Source organism: Bufo gargarizans, chromosome 4 (assembly GCF_014858855.1).
Source record: "Bufo gargarizans isolate SCDJY-AF-19 chromosome 4, ASM1485885v1, whole genome shotgun sequence".
Classification (NCBI taxonomy): domain Eukaryota; kingdom Metazoa; phylum Chordata; class Amphibia; order Anura; family Bufonidae; genus Bufo; species Bufo gargarizans.
The window spans coordinates 189,645,148-189,664,025 of record NC_058083.1 but is presented as its reverse complement, the minus strand read 5'-3'; the positions used below and the strand labels follow the sequence as shown (position 1 = coordinate 189,664,025).

The window sequence follows — 18,878 nt, the reverse complement described above, 5'->3', positions numbered from 1 at the left end:
AGCACCATGGGGGGCATTATTACTACTGAGGGGTCTGTAGAGATCTTTATTACCACTAGGGGAACAATGGGGGTCTTATTTCTACTGGGGGATTTGTGAGGGTATTATTAAGGCTACTTTCACACTAGCGTTCGATCGGATCCGTTCTGAACGGATCCGCTCATATAATGCAGACGGTGGCTCAGTTCAGAACGGATCCGTCTGCATTATAACTTAGAAAAATTTTCTTAGTGTGAAAGTAGCCTGAACGGATCCGTTCAGACTTTACATTGAAAGTCAATGGGGGACGGATCCGCTTGAAGATTGAGCCATATGGTGTCATCTTCAAGCGGATCCGTCCCCATTGACTTCCACTATAAGTCGGAACGGATCCGCTCGCCTCCGCACGGCCAGGCGGACACCCGAACGCTGCTTGCAGCGTTCGGGTGTCCGCTCACTGAGCGGAGCGGAGGCTGAGCGCTGGCAGACGGATGCATTCTCAGTGGATCCGCCTCCACTGAGAATGCATTAGGGCCAGATGGCTGTGTTCAGGGCCGCTTGTGAGCCCCTTCAAACGGAGCTCACGAGCGGACACCTGAACGCAGGTGTGAAAGTAGCCTAAGACTGGAGGGCTCTTCTACTAATGGAGGCACTTTTGGGGGCACTGTAGGGGGCAGTATTACTAATGAGAGCATTCTAGAAGGGAATTACTATTGGTGGGACTATGAGGAGCACTATTACTATGGGGGCGGTAATTTTTCTTCAGGATAGTATTTGGGGTATTGGGGAGCACAGCGAGCAGCAGGATAACACTGTGGGGACTCCAGGTTGGGGGATGATGATAGAAACGTGAGGAAGCTAAGATGGCAAGTACAGCAAAATGCGATGTTTGGGGGGAGGGGTCGACCTAGAGAACTGGGCCATATTGACTGGGGCTTGGGCCTTTTGAGACCCTAGCAACACCCCTGCCTTTCTGACTGATATCTCTTTAAGCCAACTGTCCCTTGTGCAAACCCTGTAGCCACCAATCTTGCTGCCCCATGTTAGTGAAGACTGCTAGACAAGTTATAGCCATGTCATCCTGTTTCTTGAGTGGGGAACCACATACACCACTCACACATCAGTGTTTGGTCATTGATTTCCATCAGTAATTGGAGCCAAAACCTGGAGTATTATTAGATACAGTATTATTGAAAGAATCTCCCCTGTTCTGGGTTTCTGACCACACCAGGGTTTGGCTTACAGTCCCCGGTGGAAATCCCTGATCAAAACACTGTACAGTGGATATAAAAAGTCTGTACACCCCTGTTAAAATGTCAGGTTTCTGTGATGTCAAAAATTTGACAAATATAAATCATTTCAGAACTTTTTCCACTTTTAATGTGACCTATAAACTGTACAACTCAATTGAAAATCAAACTGATATCTTTTAGGTAGAGGGAAGAAAAAATATAAAAATAAAATAATATGGTTGCATAAACTAATACTTTGCTGAAGCACCTTTTGATTTTATTACAGCACAGCACTCAGTCTTTTTTGGTATGACTCTATCAGCATGGCACATTTTGACTTGGCAAGATTTGCCCATTCTTTACACTCCAAATCTTACAGATTGCGAGGGCATTTCCTGTGCACAGCCCTCTTCAGATCACCCCACAGATTTTCAATCAGATTCAGGTCTGGGCTCTGGCTGGGCCATTCCAAAACTTTAATCTTCTTCTGGTGAAGCCATTCCTTTGTTGATTTGGATGTATGCTTTGGGTCGTTGTCATGCTAAAAGATGAAGTTCCTCTTCATGTTCAGCTTTCTAGCAGAAGCCTGAAGGTTTGCTGCCACCACAATGCTTCACTGTGGGTATGGTGTTCTTTTAGTAATGTGCAGTGTTGTTTTTGCGCCAATATCTCTTTTGGAATTATGGCCAAAAAGTTCAACCTAGGTTTCATCAGATCATAACACCTTTTCCCACATGCTTTTGGGAGACTTCAGATGTGTTTTTGCAAAATGTAGCCTGGCTTGGATGTTTTTCTTCATAAGAAAGGGCTTTAGTCTTGCCACTCTACCCCATAGCCCAGACATATGAAGAATGCGGGAGATTGTTGTCACATGTACCACACAGCCAATACTTGCCGGATATTCCTGCAGCTCCTTTAATGTTGCTGTAGGCCTCTTGGTAGCCTCCCAGACCAGTTTTCTTCTCGTCTTTTCATCAATTTTGGAGGGACATCCAGTTCTTGGTAATGTCACTGTTGTGCCATATTTTCTCCACTTGATGATGAGTGGTCTTCACTGTGTTCCATGGTATATCTAATGCCTTGGAAATTCTTTTGTACCCTTCTCCACCCAAAAATGTATAGCAAACGGACGTCATCAGTGTGCTGCCCACATCCATGCAGCTATACCACAAATTATAGAACATATCCTATTCTTGTCCATTTTGCAGACAATAGCCATTTCTATTGATGGAAGTGAAAAAAATGTGGAATGTCCACTTCAATGATGCTAGACAACTTGCTAGCAGTTTTTTTCAGAACATTGTAGTAGCCCTAGAAACCTATGTCTGAACCTTTAGGCTAGGTCTACACGACGACATCTGTCACGCAACATTTTGTTTCACCAATGTCGCGTGACAAGTTTTATAATAGCAGTCTATGGTGTTGCACTGCGTCATGCTGCGACTGCGACGCGACAGTCGCAGAAAAATCCATCTCAAATGGATTTTCTGCGACTGTCGCATCGCAGTCGCAGCATGTCGCATGTTGCAGTGTGACACTATAGACCTCCATTATAAAAATTGTCACGCAACATTGGTGAAACAAAATGTCGCGCGACAAATGTCGTTGTGTAGACCTAGCCTTATACAGCAGATGGCAATAGGCTACTTGCATGTAGCTCCCTACATCAGAGGGCAGGTCATGAGAGAGTGCAATAGGCCTTGCTGTGACTACTAGAAGTTGAAATGGTCTGTTAGGAATTCTGCTGTGATTGCTAAGTGGGAGGTTTAGGAATGGTGAGATTGACTATGAGTACCGAGACGAGAGGCTGAAGGAAGTCCTGCTATGTTAACTGGAGAAATAGAAGGGCTGGTATGACTACTAATGAGGATGGTGCCATTACTACTGGGTAAGTATATAGGGGGTTACTGTGATTACTAGTGAAGGAATTAGGTGGAGGCTGCTGTGATTACTGTGAAAGTATGTGAGGGTGGAGTACCACTGTACATGTAACTATCATGGAGAGCTGTATTGTGACTATTTTTTAAATGAGGGGGTCAAATCCTCAAAAGTTTCACATCATTGTTTTGTTCTTGTTTTTTTTTTTTGTAGCTGAAAATTCATTTCGCCCCGAAGTGGGGTTATCTGGATTTGATTAAACAGAATTTAGTTGGGGCTCTTAAAGGGGTTTTCCAAGATATTCGTAAATTAGACAAACCCTAAAATGACTAAATCTCCCCCTCCATATTCAGCATGTTCTCCAGGGCCGTTCTCTGCAGTGCTGGATCGGTTTTCTGACCACTGTTTGTTTACAAACACCAGTGATGATGAGCCTGGATGCAGCGGCGGGCTGGCCATAGACCACACAGTGAAATTCCCCTGTGGGCTGATGCCCAAGGGGCCACCTGAGCCCTCCCCAATTTAAGACTGGCAGCATCGAGTACTCATGTACCTGCCCGGAGGCCACCTGGATACTCTGCTGACCCTTGGTTCAACTGTATTGCCATTCTGAGTGAATTGGAGTAGGGAGACAGAATGTGGCAGCTGATGTTGGCCATAACAAAGGGGCTGCTGGGGTATTATTTTGTGATGCAATCTGGTATTTTCTTCTGCTGGGGCAGTATATTGTGCTGTGGTCACTTTATATTCAATTTAAGGTCCCAATCCACCCCTACCTTCCTGGCATGTCACAATGTCGTTGACGTAAACAATGATATTCCGAGATACATCACGTGACTGCTGCTGTTTGTTGAACCGGTCCAGCACCACATAAAACAGCACTGGAGAACGGGCTGAGTATAACAAAAATTTACTCACCGAAATTTTCATTTCCTGTAGTCCGTAGGCAGCACAATAACAAATGGGATTAGTCCCCTAGATACAACCGAAGATTTATTAGCAATAACAATTAGTCAATTACTCAATTATGCCTCCTATAAAGGTCAGACTCAATGAACCACACATCTTATTTGTATGCAGCAATACAAGGTTTATTAAGGGTGGGAAAGCTGTCCTACGGCAGAACCATAACAAATGGGAGTTGTACAGCAATGAGATCAGGGAGGGAGAGAAGACGCCAGCTCTAACACTTTTTTGCCCAAAAACAGCCCCTTCTGCTTGTAGCATATCCAGTCTGTAGTGCTTCATGAATGTTGAACTTGAAGACGAGGTAGAGCTGCTGAACAGATTTGCTGGATAGATACTTGGCCCAATTCCGCCCAAGATGTGGCGGTAGAGCGAGAAGAGTGTGCCTTTATTTGTAGATTTGTAGAGGGCGCATAGGATCACTGAGAGCATAATATTTTTGGATGGTGGATCGTATCCATCGTGCTAAGGTTGCTTTGCTAGCTTTGCAAACAGACTCTCTGTGGATCTGAAGGGCTTAGTTTTTTTCCCACATACGTAAGAACTGCTCTTCTAACATCCAGAGTGTGCAGAGTCTCTTGCTCCATGTCCTGAGGATCAGGATATAGAAACGGGTAGAGCTATTTCCTGGTTAAGGTTGGCACTGGATGCCACCTTCGGAATAAAACCTGGCATTGTATAAAGTACCAGACAGTCCCTTTGATCTCTCAGATAAGGCTTTTTGTAAGATAATGCATGTACCTCACTAATTCTCCTGGCTGGGGTGATAGCTACTAAAAAGAAAGTTTTTAGAGAGAGCCAGTGTATTTGGGCCTCTTGCAAAGGTTCAAATGGAGGTTTGGTCAATGCTGTAACCACTACAGATATGTCCCAGGATGGAGGAGGAGGTTGGACTGTAGGATTTAGGATGTTCAAGGTTCTGAAGAAAGATCTAATTAGACTGTGATTAGAGAATCTTCCTTGCAGCTGTGCATTAATAGCGGTAAAATGTACCTTCAAGGTGTTTAGTTTGAGACCTTTTTTTACACCATCCTGTAGGAACTGAAGGACACTGTTAATAGTTTGTGTCTGCTGAATTGACCGAGCACCAGTGATTATAAATTTTCCAAAATCTGTTGTAAACTTTTACTGTACTAGGCTTTTTAGCTGATAAGATTGTATAGCTGACCTCTGTGGAGAGGCCTAAGTCGAGTAGTTTTTGCCTCCAGACCGTAAGATGTAATGTTTGCGGACACGCAACCAGACACTAATCAAATCTCAAACACCCAATTGAATATTACTTCATCATTTACCACAGCTGTGCCGACTGCTATGCTCTTGAAAAGGGATTTCAACAGGAGTGCCCCTCAGTAAGTCTACGGTGACAAGGATACAGGTACCAACAATGCACCCTTTTTACTAAGTAACCTGTACACAGTATTTTTTAGATAACGATATCAACTGTCCTTTTTTCCAACAAGGGGTGACAGCACCCTCTGCTAAACGAGAGTAAAATTGTGCATGCACGTATTTATTTATTTATGTATTTAGTCATTTTCAGTTTCATCCAGTCCAAATAATTATATATTTTAAATTATGTATATTGACCAGTTATTACATACACTCATACTTGCTAATATTTATGACATTTCTCATAACTAACACACCTCCAAAAGATAACATTTTTTATACCTATAGATTTTTTATTATACATATATTTTTTGTTTACCCTAAATCTTTTATTTATTGATCCGTTTACATATATAAAAATTTTTAGCCATCCCTCTCCAACTATTAGGGACCTCTCATTAATTATTCATATTATTGTATCAACCTTTGTGTTTTTTTAGACTTGATAAAGGGGTCCTGTGTAACCCGAAACGCGTCGTCTTTGCTAAATAAAAAATACTTTGTATCTACAATTAGGTTGTGAATTGCGCCTTGTGTCCATCCGCTCGCTGCACGAATCCAGTGCAGACAAGCTCTCTTTCATATATCACAATACGCAACAAAGTGGCGGCTTGGCTCCCGTCCATGGTCAACTTGGACAATATTCGGCTGCACCAACCCAGACGGCCCCAACTCTTTCATCTCCACCAGAGCTGCACTACACACAGTGCAACTAAATCAAGGTGAGTAGCAATCACTCACCCGGGTTAGGAGTAAGTAATAGTATCTTGTTCACCATTACCTATGAGCGCCTTCTCTTTTCTCTTTTTCAGCACTTTCATTATCATCATTAATGGGGGAAAAACATAGACCAGATCTTGTTTCCATCTATTCCCACCGACTGGTGAGATTTGTAGAGGGCACAGAACCTTTTTACCTTGCCATTGTGTTGTGTTGCCATAGCATCCAGGGTCGGCTGACCCATCTGCCTTACCACTTGTGTGAAAACCTTGGTGTTCAGACTCCACTCGCCCGGGTGGAGTTTCCCTCTGCTGAGGAAATCTGCCATTATGTTGAGAGTCCCTTTGATGTGTATGTCTGGTATGCCTGCCATATGAGTCTCTGCCCAATTCATCAATTGCCTGCACTCTGCTGTTAACTGGGGACTCCTGATACCGCCTTGTTTGTTGATATAATACACGGTTGTCAGATTGTCTGACTGGACTTGAATGTGTCAACTGCTTAGGTGATCTTGGAAATGTAAGAGAGCCAGTCTGACAGCTCTCATTTCCTTCATATTGGATGACATTGGCATGTCCTCTGCATTCCATCTCTTTTGAATCCACATGTCCTCTACATGGGCACCCCAACCCCAAGAGGAGGCATCTGTTCCACACTTGAGGAATCAGACTCTTCCCACTGGTTAAGTGAGATGGAATGAGCCACCACTTTAGATCTTGTTGAGTGGCTGGAGAGATGAGTAGAGCTTTGTCCAGAGTGTTTTGTGACTTGTTCCATACTGACAAAATATTGTTTTGTAGGGACCTGATATGAGCTTTGGCCCAAGGAACAGCATCTATTGACAGACATTCTTGACAGACATCTTTGGATGAGTAATGAGAAGAGAAATGTCCTGGATAATCTTTTGTATCCTTGGTGTGGACAATCTGATGTTCATCTTACAAGAATCTATCACAAAACCCAAAAAAGTTATTGTTTGAGTCGGCTCCAGGTGGGACTTTTTGTGATTTATCAGGAACCCGTTCTGTTGTATCAGAGAAGTGGTTGCTTGCAGGTCTTTCCTCAGCTGATCTCTGGAGGATGCTCTTATTAGCCAGTCGTCTAGATATGGAACTACTGAAATTCCCCTCAGTCTGAGCGCTGCTGACAGGACTACTGTAATCTTTGTAAACACACAAGGCGCTCATGATATCCCAAAGGGGAGACATGTAAACTGGAGGTGTCTTGTCCCTTTGGGTGAACATAATGCTACTCTCAGATACTTCCGATGCTTGGGGACTATAGGTACATGTAGGTAGGCATCCGTCAGGTCTATCGTTGGTAGGTAGTCTTTTTGTAGGAGGTCTATTACTCTCCAGATTGTCTCCATCTTGAACTTCTGTTTCACGAGGTATTTGTTGAGAAAGGTCAGATCTATGACTAATCTCCATTTGTTTCCTGGCTTCAGAACAGCAAATACTTTTGAGTAGACTCCTTTTCCTTTTTGCCAACTGGGAACATCTTCCAGAGCCCCCTTTGTTACAAATTCTTGAATTAGTATAGTAATAACAAGATCTGGTGTCCTGTTGAGGAAAAAACGATCTGGAGGAAACTTTCTGAATTCTAGAGAATATCCTCTCTGTATGATTGAAGTTACCCAGCCGTCTGATAAGGTTTTTGACCACTGCGGAAAAAACGTTTGTAGTTTTGCGCCTACTCGTACTGGTTTTCTTCTGGCGTCATAGGACAGCAGGTTTCTGGTCAGCACCCTTCTTTTTGAAGGAGGTTCCTTGATCTCTTTCTCTGAATCTTCTCTGATGATCAGCCTCTCCATTTCTTCTGAATCTCGGGGATCTTCTCCTTTGATTTCCCTTTGCTTAGAGATTCCAATATTTTTTCCAGCTGAGGTCTAAACAATGAACCGGACTGAAAAGGTTGGTTGCAGAAGTGATTTTTGGACAGGACATCCCCAGACTACTGTTTTATCCATAAGGCCCTTCTGGCCCCGTTAGACAAGGCCATAGATTTTGAGGCTAATTTTGACACATCTAACGGCGTATCGCACAGGAGACTGATTTGATTAATGGAATATTTGCTAAAATCTTTTCTCTAGAAACCCCTTCCTCCAAATCAAGATTAAGCTGACTGATCCAGATACAAAGTGCTCTGGCCACTGGGATAGAAGCTAATGCTGCTTTACAACTGGCGGCTGCGGAAGTGTAATTTTTTTTCAACATGGACTCTGCCTTTCTATCCATAGGATCTTTTAATAAAGATGCTTCTTCAAAAACTCTTTTTTTTTTTTTTTAAAGCCTTGAAACCGCAAGGTCTACTCTAGGGGTTTTAGCCCAATCCTCTGTGAATTTCTCATCCAATTTAGGCCTCGTGCACACAACTGTAGTTATTGTCCGCATCCGAGCCACAGTTTTTGTGGCTCGGATGTGGATCCATTTACTTCAATGGGGCCGCAAAAAATGCGGACAGCACTCCATGTGCTATCAGCATCTGTTGCTCCGTTCCGAGGCCCCACAAAAAAAAAAATAGCATGTCCTATTCTTGTCCGTTTTGCGGACAAGAATAGGCATGTCTACAATGTGCCACCATTCCGTTCCGCAAACTACGGAAGGCACATGGGCGGCTTCCTTTTTTTGCGGATCCACGGTTTGCGGACTGCAAAAAACAGCACGGTCGTGTGCATGAGGCCTTATACACATTTTTAAGTCTGGCGCCTGTGTCAGATTTCTTTTCAGGCCTATCCCAATCTTGCTGGAGCCATTCCTTCAGCACAGGGTGACTAGGGAAAAACTTGTTACGGCAGTGTGGAAAATAAAAGAGTTTTTCTCTTTTTGTCTTATTATGAACATTTTTGTCTGATTCTTCAGTCTCTTTGACAGCTTTTAATAGAGAATTAACTTTCTCTTTATGCAATAAATAATATTCCTCAGAGTCGTCACAATCCGAATCCTCTGAAACTATTTCCCCTTCAGAGACAGATGAAGGATCAGACTCAGAAACCACATGTGTGGGAGAAACTGCAGATTTTTTTTCTAGATTATTCAGATTTATGTGTACATTTAGCTTGTTCAAAAATGACAGCTAATTGGCCTTGAAACCAGGTGACAAAATCTCCAGCTTGAGACTGTAAAGATGATGATTGGCTTTTACAATCAGTGCATAAATCAGATGAATTATCATCAGGCAGGGGTTGCTGGCACTTTAAACATAGTCTGTGTCAGTTTTTGCTCTTTCTTTTCCTGCTGGCTTCATTAGGAGAAGACATCTGTGCAAGAAAACAGAGGTGAGAACCAGGTATGTAATAATATGCGCAGGAAAGAGCATAGGCAGCACATCACAGTAATGCACTTTACTTACCTCAGTAAGCAGAGGCGATGGCAGGCTGACAGAGTATGCTAGCGGTACAGCATTCAGCAGGCTTATAGCCTGGGAAACCCCAGTGGCATGCAGCGTCTCTCTGCGCACGGCTCCAGCTCTTCTGGCCGTAATGCGCGTGCGTCGGATCGTGTGATCCGTCCCGCCTCCTCCTTGGAGCGCTTGTACAAGCTGTTTACAGGTCGGTATTTTACCAGTAAACTGGAATATAACTACAGGCACAGCTATATTATGTGACCAGGGTGCAAAACAACCACTTGGTACACCTTCAGGTCGAGGGACAACCTGGGAAAAGTTTGAAAAATAAATCGGATGCAAGCACCCAGAGTCCTTGTCTCTTCAGTACCCAGAGAGAAAAACTAAATACAATGTGTGGTTCACTGAGTCTGACCTTTAAAGGAGGTATAATTGAGTAATTGACTAATTAAGTGTTATTGCTAATAAATCTGTCTCTTCGGTTTTATCTAGGGGACTAACATCCCATTTGTTATCGTGCTGCCGTAGGACGTCCAGGAAAACATGTTTTTTTATTATCTGGAAAAATTTCCTCGATTTTCATAGCTGGCTTCTAAACTTGTCAAGGCAATGTTTTACATATACCATATAAATTATGGGTAATGTTTTGAATATTCGCTGACTAATGACTTTTTGAGGTATATGGTATCCTCGTCCATATCATAACTCTTGCCTGTACATTTCATAGCATGAGTATTCGCCGTGTAGACATAAAGGAAATTTACGTACACAATGACAATGAATTCTGTTCTTTAAATATATTTTAATGAAAATAGTATAAATTAAAATGCAAAATGTATAAAGGGCTATATACAAAAAAAGATAATTAAAAAAAAAAAAGATCTGTACAAAAAACCCAGATTATTTGTATATAGTATGATAAACCTACTTACAAACAACTAGATTAGCACAGTTCTGGAGGTAGCTGTTTCATTTAGGCACACTATTATACATCACTTTAGAGATGAGTCTTTCTCCTTGTTTTCTTTGTGTGACTACCGTATAGCCAAATAGCCTATTTTCTATTTGCCTCGTGTGTATAGTGTTATTGCTCATTTCTAGCATGTAAGGTAGTCAATCTTTTTTTTATTAATTTTCTGAAAGGGCCATAAACCTGAAATAGAGAGAAAAATAACATGGATATAAAAGCAGCCGAAAGTATAATTACCTTTCACACATACAATTGTAACCATTATAGGGAGTTACTTTTAAAAGAGAACTAACAAAAAATATATTTATTTTTTTTATGCGTCATTCTCATTGCAAAAGAAAAAATGGCATGTCTACTTGTTCTTGTGATAATGCATTGAGCACATTGCTTTCTTTTGGCATGACAACTGGCTTTTATTCAGATAAGAAATAGGTTGAACCATAGACAGGACTTCACCATCTTCACAAGAATCCATAATGCCAAATCTTCCTACTTATGCACCAACAGAGCTGCAGTAAATGTATCCCAGTCATTGAAGTCATGTAGAAGCCATAATGGCAGCCATATTGGTCACCTAGGCTTTGTAGAAACAACTCTTAATGAAAAGATGAAAGATTTAAACCTGCCACCACAAAGTGCAGAACATTCTGAGGCAGCATGTTATAGACCAGGAGGAGCTGAGCAGATTTATTATATATAGTTTTTTTGGGCTAATTATTTAGTTAGTTATTTAATTATGTAGCCTTGCATCTTCTTTTCTGATTTTAAGGGAGAATTCAATGGAAAGGATTATTGTAGAAGACCCACTCTGTAGCTTACCTTACAGTCCCTATGCAGGAGTGAGGAAGATTTCCTCTGTAGATAAACCATTGAGGGTGACTATTTGGACTTTAACGTGGTAGAACGTTGAAGGCTTCAGGTCATCAATAATCACAAAGTTATGCGTCTTCAACACACATAGGAAGATGATTTAACATGTAGAAAGAAAACACAAGGTTATACAGTAATTATAGGAAATAAATGGAGTGGTGCTGTACTCAGCCTGCCGCTCCATTCAAACTCCTCCTCATCACTGTCATATAGTGAGGACAAATGAGGGCTAAGGACACCTGTTCTATTGAAAGAGCAAGGTCCCAGCAGTGGGGAACCAAGCAACTACATATGCTGTAGGTAGGCAATAAAAGTCAATTTTGACAAAAACCCCTTTAAAAGTTGGAAACTTATCATACCCTGTGCCCCAGAATTCTAGCTTCAAAAAGTCACAAAATAGGGCTTTGTGATTATTTTTTTATTTATTAATTTATTTTTTTTGGGCTCGCTTGTGCAAACATGTTGTGCTTTTTTGCATTTTTACATACTCGCTCCAATATTTTGAAAACGGTGTAGGAAAGTGGGTGTGGTTAGCTATGTTAATTAGTTTCACTCCATATTTATCAGGCCAACTTTAAAATAAATAAATAAAAAATCTTTCAAACTTGCTCCAGTAAGGGGGTGGAGTAAAAACACTGGGGTAGCATCGCTACATTAAGGGGGTCATTTACCAAGACCAGCATTTCACATGCTAGGCTTAGTAAAATCCCTTCTGAAAGAAAATCAGAAAAATGCATGAAGGTACATGCACCAGAAATGAAATCTACTGTCTACTGACAAGGAGGCCAAGGCAGAGAGCCGAGAGGTGACATCATCAGCAGAGGAGCGAAAGCCTCGTCATAAATTAGACACATAGCCAGCATTGCGTGTGCCTGGAGTAAAAACGACTCCAGCTCCTGACTGCTTTCCAGGCGTAAAAGATAGTAGATGTGTCAGGGCCAAAATCAGCCCCCACCACTGGCCCATTACTCCTTCACCACTCCCAAGTAAATGCCCCTGTGACAAAATATTGTTGCACAGGCATTCAAAAAAGGGTCTTGAGACTATTTTTACAGTAAAAGCTGGTGTAAAAATATTCATAAATATTCAAAATATTCATAAATGACCCCCATAGTTTTTCACAAAGCATAGCCAGATACAGATACTGAAAGTGCCCATTAAATCCTTATAATGGGATCCATTGGGTTCTGTAGTGTACTCTATCATTTTGATGGGAAGAATAGCTATTCTTCCTTCCGAATCAGCTGTTTTAAGAGGCTATATTGCTCCAGTGAGTGCTGCAGCCCCATCCTAGGCCAGTGACATCACATTCATCGGTCCCATGGCCTGGGCACAGCTCAGTCCTATTCAAGCCAATGGGCCTGAGCTACATTACCAAGTATATCTGCAATACAATGTACAGCGCTGTGCTTGGTAACCAGTGGTACCAATGCTCTTTGAAGCGCCATAGGCTCTTCAGACTGCTGACTGGCAGTGCCCACCAATCAGATATTGACTTACAGTAGGGTCATCAATATTCTACTCCTGGAAAACCCCTTGTGTATATATTTTATCCAGTTTCCTAAAATGTTAGTGAAATAAAAGTCACATTGTAATAAACCACTGTAAATACACAAAGATCTCGTGTATAATGGTCAGTATTCTGCATTGGTAATTGTCAGCCAAAAATCAGGGGAGGGCCCAAAACACAAAGAGGTGCTCATCTTTCTGTATATTCTGTTTTCACTGTTTATGTTCCACTCCTGGTTTTAGCTTACAAATACTGATGCAAGAAATATCACCAAAACACAAAATGCAACACGTTATTTTATTGCTTCTGGACCACGCTATACTTACAGCTGGAAGTGTGATTGTGTTGTACGATGCAGCAGTTTGTGACATCTCTGCCCAGCTGAACAGAAAGCTTTTGATGGAGAAGAAGTCATCAGTTTGCAAAACTTTCCAGTGAAATTCTCCTTTAATTTTCCCATTCACATTCTGGAAGACTGCTCTTAATTTTACCGATCTATGCATCAGACTTCTGGACAGACGGTGGCGCCCTGGAGTTGCAGATAAGCAGCATGTTTTATGACGGCTTACAAATGCTCTCCATACAGCGGCTTTGTATGTAAGCACACAAGCATTTAATCAGTGCACACTCTGTTCTCCTAATCGTTAAAGTACAATTATATCACCATTCCAAGACATTTATGGGCAAATGGTGAGGATATTCTTGTGACCTGATGTCCACACTTTACCACTGCTCTGGAGGTAATCACATTCTCTGCTAGTTCCTAAATATACTTTACGTTGCATATTTGCTCAAGTTTGAAATTGGAGAAGGGCAACCGATAACTCTAATTCACTGTGGTTGCTTCATTCCTATTAGATAAAATGTCAGGGCCCAGTCTTATAAGTGGGTTGAAAACAGCTTTGCCTCTCTACTCTTACAACCATTTTTCTCCCCCATGTTCTGTTTGTTTTAAAAATGGATGGCACATAGACCCATGCAATGGAAGTCAGTGGGGCTTCTGTTTCTTAAACTGATCTGTGTGCTTGATTCGAGAAACTCTGTGCATGTCCTATTCTGGTCTGCTTTTGTGAATCAGAATAGCAAATTCAAGTGTGGACGGCTTCCGTGCTATCCGTTTTTCATAAATCTGTTTTGTGCAGATGAAAAATCAGACATGACAGTATAAATAAGCCCTGACAAATCTCATACTGTGTCCACGGATTACAGCTGAACCTGTTGTGGTGGTAGCACCACCCAGGTTGAAGTGTTAGGGTACGGCCACATGGTCAGGTTTCTTGATGCAGCTTTGGAAGCCAAAATCAAGAGTGTACCATAAAAGGACAGAAAGTATAAAGGACAGATAGGACTTCTCTTTTTCCAATTCACTCCTGGTTTTGGCTTCCAAAACTGCATGCAGAAATCTGACAGTGTGGTCTTACCCTTACTCTGCTTGTCAATGGTGCCAGAACTACACTTATCTGATGTTATATTATTTATATATGCAAAATCATTATACAATCAGGTCCATCAATATTGGGACATTGACACAATTCTAACATTTTTGGCTCTATACACCACCACAATGGATTTGAAATGTAACAAACAAGATGTGCTTTAACTGCAGACTGTCGGCTTTAATTTGAGGGTATTTACATCCAAATCAAGTGAACGGTGTAGGAATTACAACAGTTGCATATGTGCCTCTCACTTGTTAGGGGACCAAAAGTAATGGGACATAATAATAATCATAAATTAAACTTTCACTTTTTAATACTTGGCTGCAAATCCTTTGAAGTCAATTACAGCCTGAAATCTGGAATGCATAGACATCATCAGACGCTGGCTTTCATCCCTGGTGATGCTCTGCCAGGCCTCTACTGCAACTGTCTTCAGTCCCTGCTTGGTGCATTTTCCCTTCAGATTTGTCTTCAGCAAGTGAAATGCATGTTCAATCAGATTCAGGTCAGGTGATTGACTTGGCCATTCCATAACATTCTACTTCTTTCCCTTAAACTGGTTGCTTTTGCAGTATGCTTTGGGTCATTGTCCATCTGCACTGTGAAGCGCCGTCCAATGAGTTCTGAAGCATTTGGCTGAATATGAGCAGATAATATTGCCCGAAACACTTCAGAATTCATCCTGCTGCTTTTGTCAGCAGTCACATCAATAAATACAAGAGAACCAGTTCTATTAGCAGCCATACATGCCCATGCCATGACACTACCACCACCATGCTTCACTGATGAGGTGGTATGCTTAGGATAATGAGCAGTTCCTTTCCTTCTCCATACTCCTCTCTTCTCATCACTCTGGTACAAGTTGATCTTGGTCTCATCTGTCCATAGGATGTTGTTCCAGAACTGTGAAGGCTTTTTTAGATGTTGTTTGGCAAACTGTAATCTGGCCTTCCTGTTTTTGAAGCTCACCAATGGTTTACATCTTGTGGTGAACCCTCTGTATTCACTCTGGTGAACTCTTCTCTTGATTGTTGACTTTGACACACATACACCTACCTCCTGGAGAGTGTTCTTGATCCACCCAACTGTTGTGAATGGTGTTTTCTTCACCAGGGAAAGAATTCTTCAGTCATCCACCACAGTTGTTTTCCATGGTCTTCCGGGTCTTTTGGTGTTGCTGAGCTCACCGGTGCGTTCTTTTTTTTTTTTTTTAAAGAATGTTCCAAACAGTTGTTTTGGCCACGCCTAATGTTTTTGCTATCTCTCTGATGAGTTTGTTTTGCTTTTTCAGCCTAATGATGGCTTTCTTCACTGATAGTGACAGCTCTTTGGATCTCATCTTGAGAGTTGACAGCAACAGATTCCAAATGCAAATAGCACACTTGAAATGAACTCTGGACCTTTTATCTGCTCATTGTGGGATAATGAGGGAATAACACACACCTGGCCATGGAACAGCTGAGAAGGCAATTGTCCCATTACTTTTGGCCCCTTAACATGTGGGAGGCATATATGCAAACTGTTGTAATTCCTACACCGTTCACCTGATTTGGATGTACATACCCTCAAATTAAAGCTGACAGTCTGCAGTTAAAGCACATCTTGTGCATTTCATTTCAAATCCATTGTGGTGGTGTATAGAGCCAAAAATGTTAGAATTGTGTTGATGTCCCAATATTTATGGACCTGACTGTATCTCCCCTCATTTCATTGTGCAATGTAGCCAGCATCATGTTTCATATGTCATGTGATATACTAGGTGATGTGACATTTGCGCCTTAAAATGACAGCAAGTAAAGGATAAAATGTAATTGCACTGCTGTGGAAGAAGAGCCCTAGGTATATTGTGGCCTTGTGCATGGTGGTATACTATACTGGTGATAAAAAAGGTTGCCTGGGATGTGGTGGTGACACTTTGGGGGTCATTTATCTTGGGCACGATATCAAAGTCACTGCATACTGATGCAGTTATACAGATATTATATAAACTGCACTGTTTATGTTCAGAAATGCATTGTATTATGAGATACTGCACTATAAAGTATTGCATTGGTTTACGGCTAGATACTCAGCAATGCTGGGGTGAGTCTGTGGTTGGTGTAGAGGTCACACGTGATGTGTACCTGCAGCGCAAAGCACACCTCTGTGGGAGGTAAATAGATGTGCCTAATGGGACCTTGTGGTCAGAGCATTCAGGCAGCCTTCACAGGGTATGCAGGAAGATGGGGAGCAAGATGACAAATGCATGATAATGAGTTAACAAGTGGAGGTGGGTGTCACTCAAAAATTGGCTCACTAGCTCAGGGGGTCTAGAGATGGTCAGACAGGTAAGCACCACAGTGGAGAAGGGGTAGCTAACTTGCACTGCCCAGTTCTCTTAGCAGCAGAGGATCTGTGGAGAAGCCAAGTCAGGAATAAAGTACCACCAGCATGCTGCAAGTATCGCTTGAATAGGTAGTGTCACATGGTAAAGGTTGAAAGGAAGGTGATGCTGTAACCTGATAGCGACTATACAGATTGTGCAGAAAAGCACCAGAAGGAGAAAGTGCCATGGCCTAGACAGCAACTACATTCATCCTTATTGCTGCCGTTGGAGAAGATTCGAGGGTGCCAGTACCTAGAAATGTGGGTGCAATGCTTTCCAAGGGAGACTTTTTCTTTGCAACAACATAACCACCTTAACCTTTCAAGTATGACTGCACATACAGAGATAGTTGTTCAGTCATTAGGACCACCCACTGGACTCCTAAGATCAGAGATGGCAGAGATATAATTCATAATATACTGAATCTTTTCACAGAGAACCACATATTAATCTGATCACCTCCTTCTGCCCTATAACATGCTGCCTGCAGAATGGACTACATTTTCAAAGAAATATGTTTCCTTTAACTAACCACCTAACTGTTTTCCCCGAGTCTAGCTTGGGCAGTGGGAAAAGTAGCTAACTGTTCCGCCGCAGCTGGGCTCGTGCAGAAAATGGAGAGGGGAGGGCTGCTTTAGATGCTGCTATCTCCTGAATGCTAGCAGCTGGAAACATGCAGCTGGTCTTGTTTGAAAGATAACATTCCAGGACCAAATTGACAGCATTAGTGAGAAATCACTTTTCGAAATTGAGTTGGGAATAATCGGCGGGTAAAATCTGCTTTTACTTTCACTTTCAGCTGCATTCACAGCATCCCGATTTGTATCAGTGATATATTCTCCTGTACAGAATGTATTGCTTTCATTCTGATATTGTCTGAAAACTTGGAATGCCAGCTTTCAAACAATACAAAATACAAAGCCCATATCTCTAGCTGCTACCAAACCAGAGCAATTAAAGCAGCCCCCCCCCCCTCATCTTCAGTCTAGAGGAGAATGAGGGAGCAGCTGCAGAGCTGACAGGCTGCAGGAGGAGACAAAAAAAAAAACCCTGTAAGAAATATATAGAAATGTGGTATTATCATCAATGTACTGACCAACATAATAAAGTTACATTATTTTTACCGCACAGTGAACACTGTAAAAAAAATTCCACAAAATAATGTCAAAATTGCTGTTTTTTTATCTTTCCCCCTAAAAGAAATAAATAATAAAAGTTATTTAATACACTATATAACCCAAAAAAGGTTCCTAAAAAAACCTAATCCCGCTGAAGAAAAAATCTAAAAGTTATGACTGCTAGAACACAAAGGGGGAAAATATGATTGGTCCTTAAGGCTAAAATTAATGATGTCACTAAGGGGTTAAACATTCAATAGTGTCCCCTGAGTTGTGCGCCAACAAGATTTACTGTAGACACATGTTTAAAATCTACAATAAAAAAGTGACATTTTTAGGAGGGTTTTTCCAATTTTAACGTGACTGTTAGGTTAAGAGTGATACTTGAATATTATATATAGGCTGGGGCTACATCTAGACTCTTTGTACCACTTTTAATTGATTTTAGCCATTGAGGGATAGCTGTAGTCCAAATGCGATCTTTGTGCCTACAGCTGTCATTTGAGTTATAGTTAGGGTGATCAATTGTGCTACAAGATATCTAGGTGTAGCCCCAGCCTAATAAATGAATACTATTACATCAATGTTTAAATGATTTCATTAAGGTTGAAATGCTTTTAGTAAAAGATGAGTCCATATTTTTCTGACAGAGTCGATATATTCTAACCAAACATTCAAACTGCACTTAGTTTGTAGGTCGCTCACCCAGTTTTGGACATCGTGCACCTTTCAGCCTTTTAACTTTCATGTTGTTGCACTTGGGTGTTTTTACAAATATCACCTCTTCAACCAATGGTCCCTGAAGGGTGAATGGCCGTGCTGTTACTTTATATGTGCATGCAAACTGGAGGTCAGTAATTATGTAACTCGGACCCTAGAGTAAAAATTCAGAAGTCCTTATTTAACACCAATAGAGGGAAACAATGCAAGTTGACTGCTCCATAATCATAACGGCAAACAGGATTTTGTAATGTCATCATCATACATTTTTGCCCTTGTTGCAGATTTGTATGCATTTAGTTGTTAGTATGCTTGAGCGAATCGAGCTTCAGTTGAAATGCTGTATCTGTACATTTAACGGTTCTGTTAATACATTG

The 18,878-nt window shown here is 41.5% G+C and overlaps 1 protein-coding gene across 1 annotated transcript in view; it reads right to left on the bottom strand.

Moving 5' to 3' along the window:
- Positions 1-10,470: 10,470 nt before the first annotated feature.
- Positions 10,471-18,878, bottom strand: part of LOC122935305 (anosmin-1-like) — a 47,829-nt gene continuing 39,421 nt past the window's right edge. Inside the window, exons 9-12 of the mRNA XM_044291070.1 lie at positions 18,487-18,655; positions 13,186-13,388; positions 11,299-11,425; positions 10,471-10,662 (exon numbers count right to left, since the gene is read on the bottom strand). Coding sequence (XP_044147005.1) covers positions 11,309-11,425; positions 13,186-13,388; positions 18,487-18,655 — 489 coding nt within the window. The 3' untranslated portion in view covers positions 10,471-10,662; positions 11,299-11,308. The remainder of the gene's footprint in view (positions 10,663-11,298; positions 11,426-13,185; positions 13,389-18,486; positions 18,656-18,878) is intronic.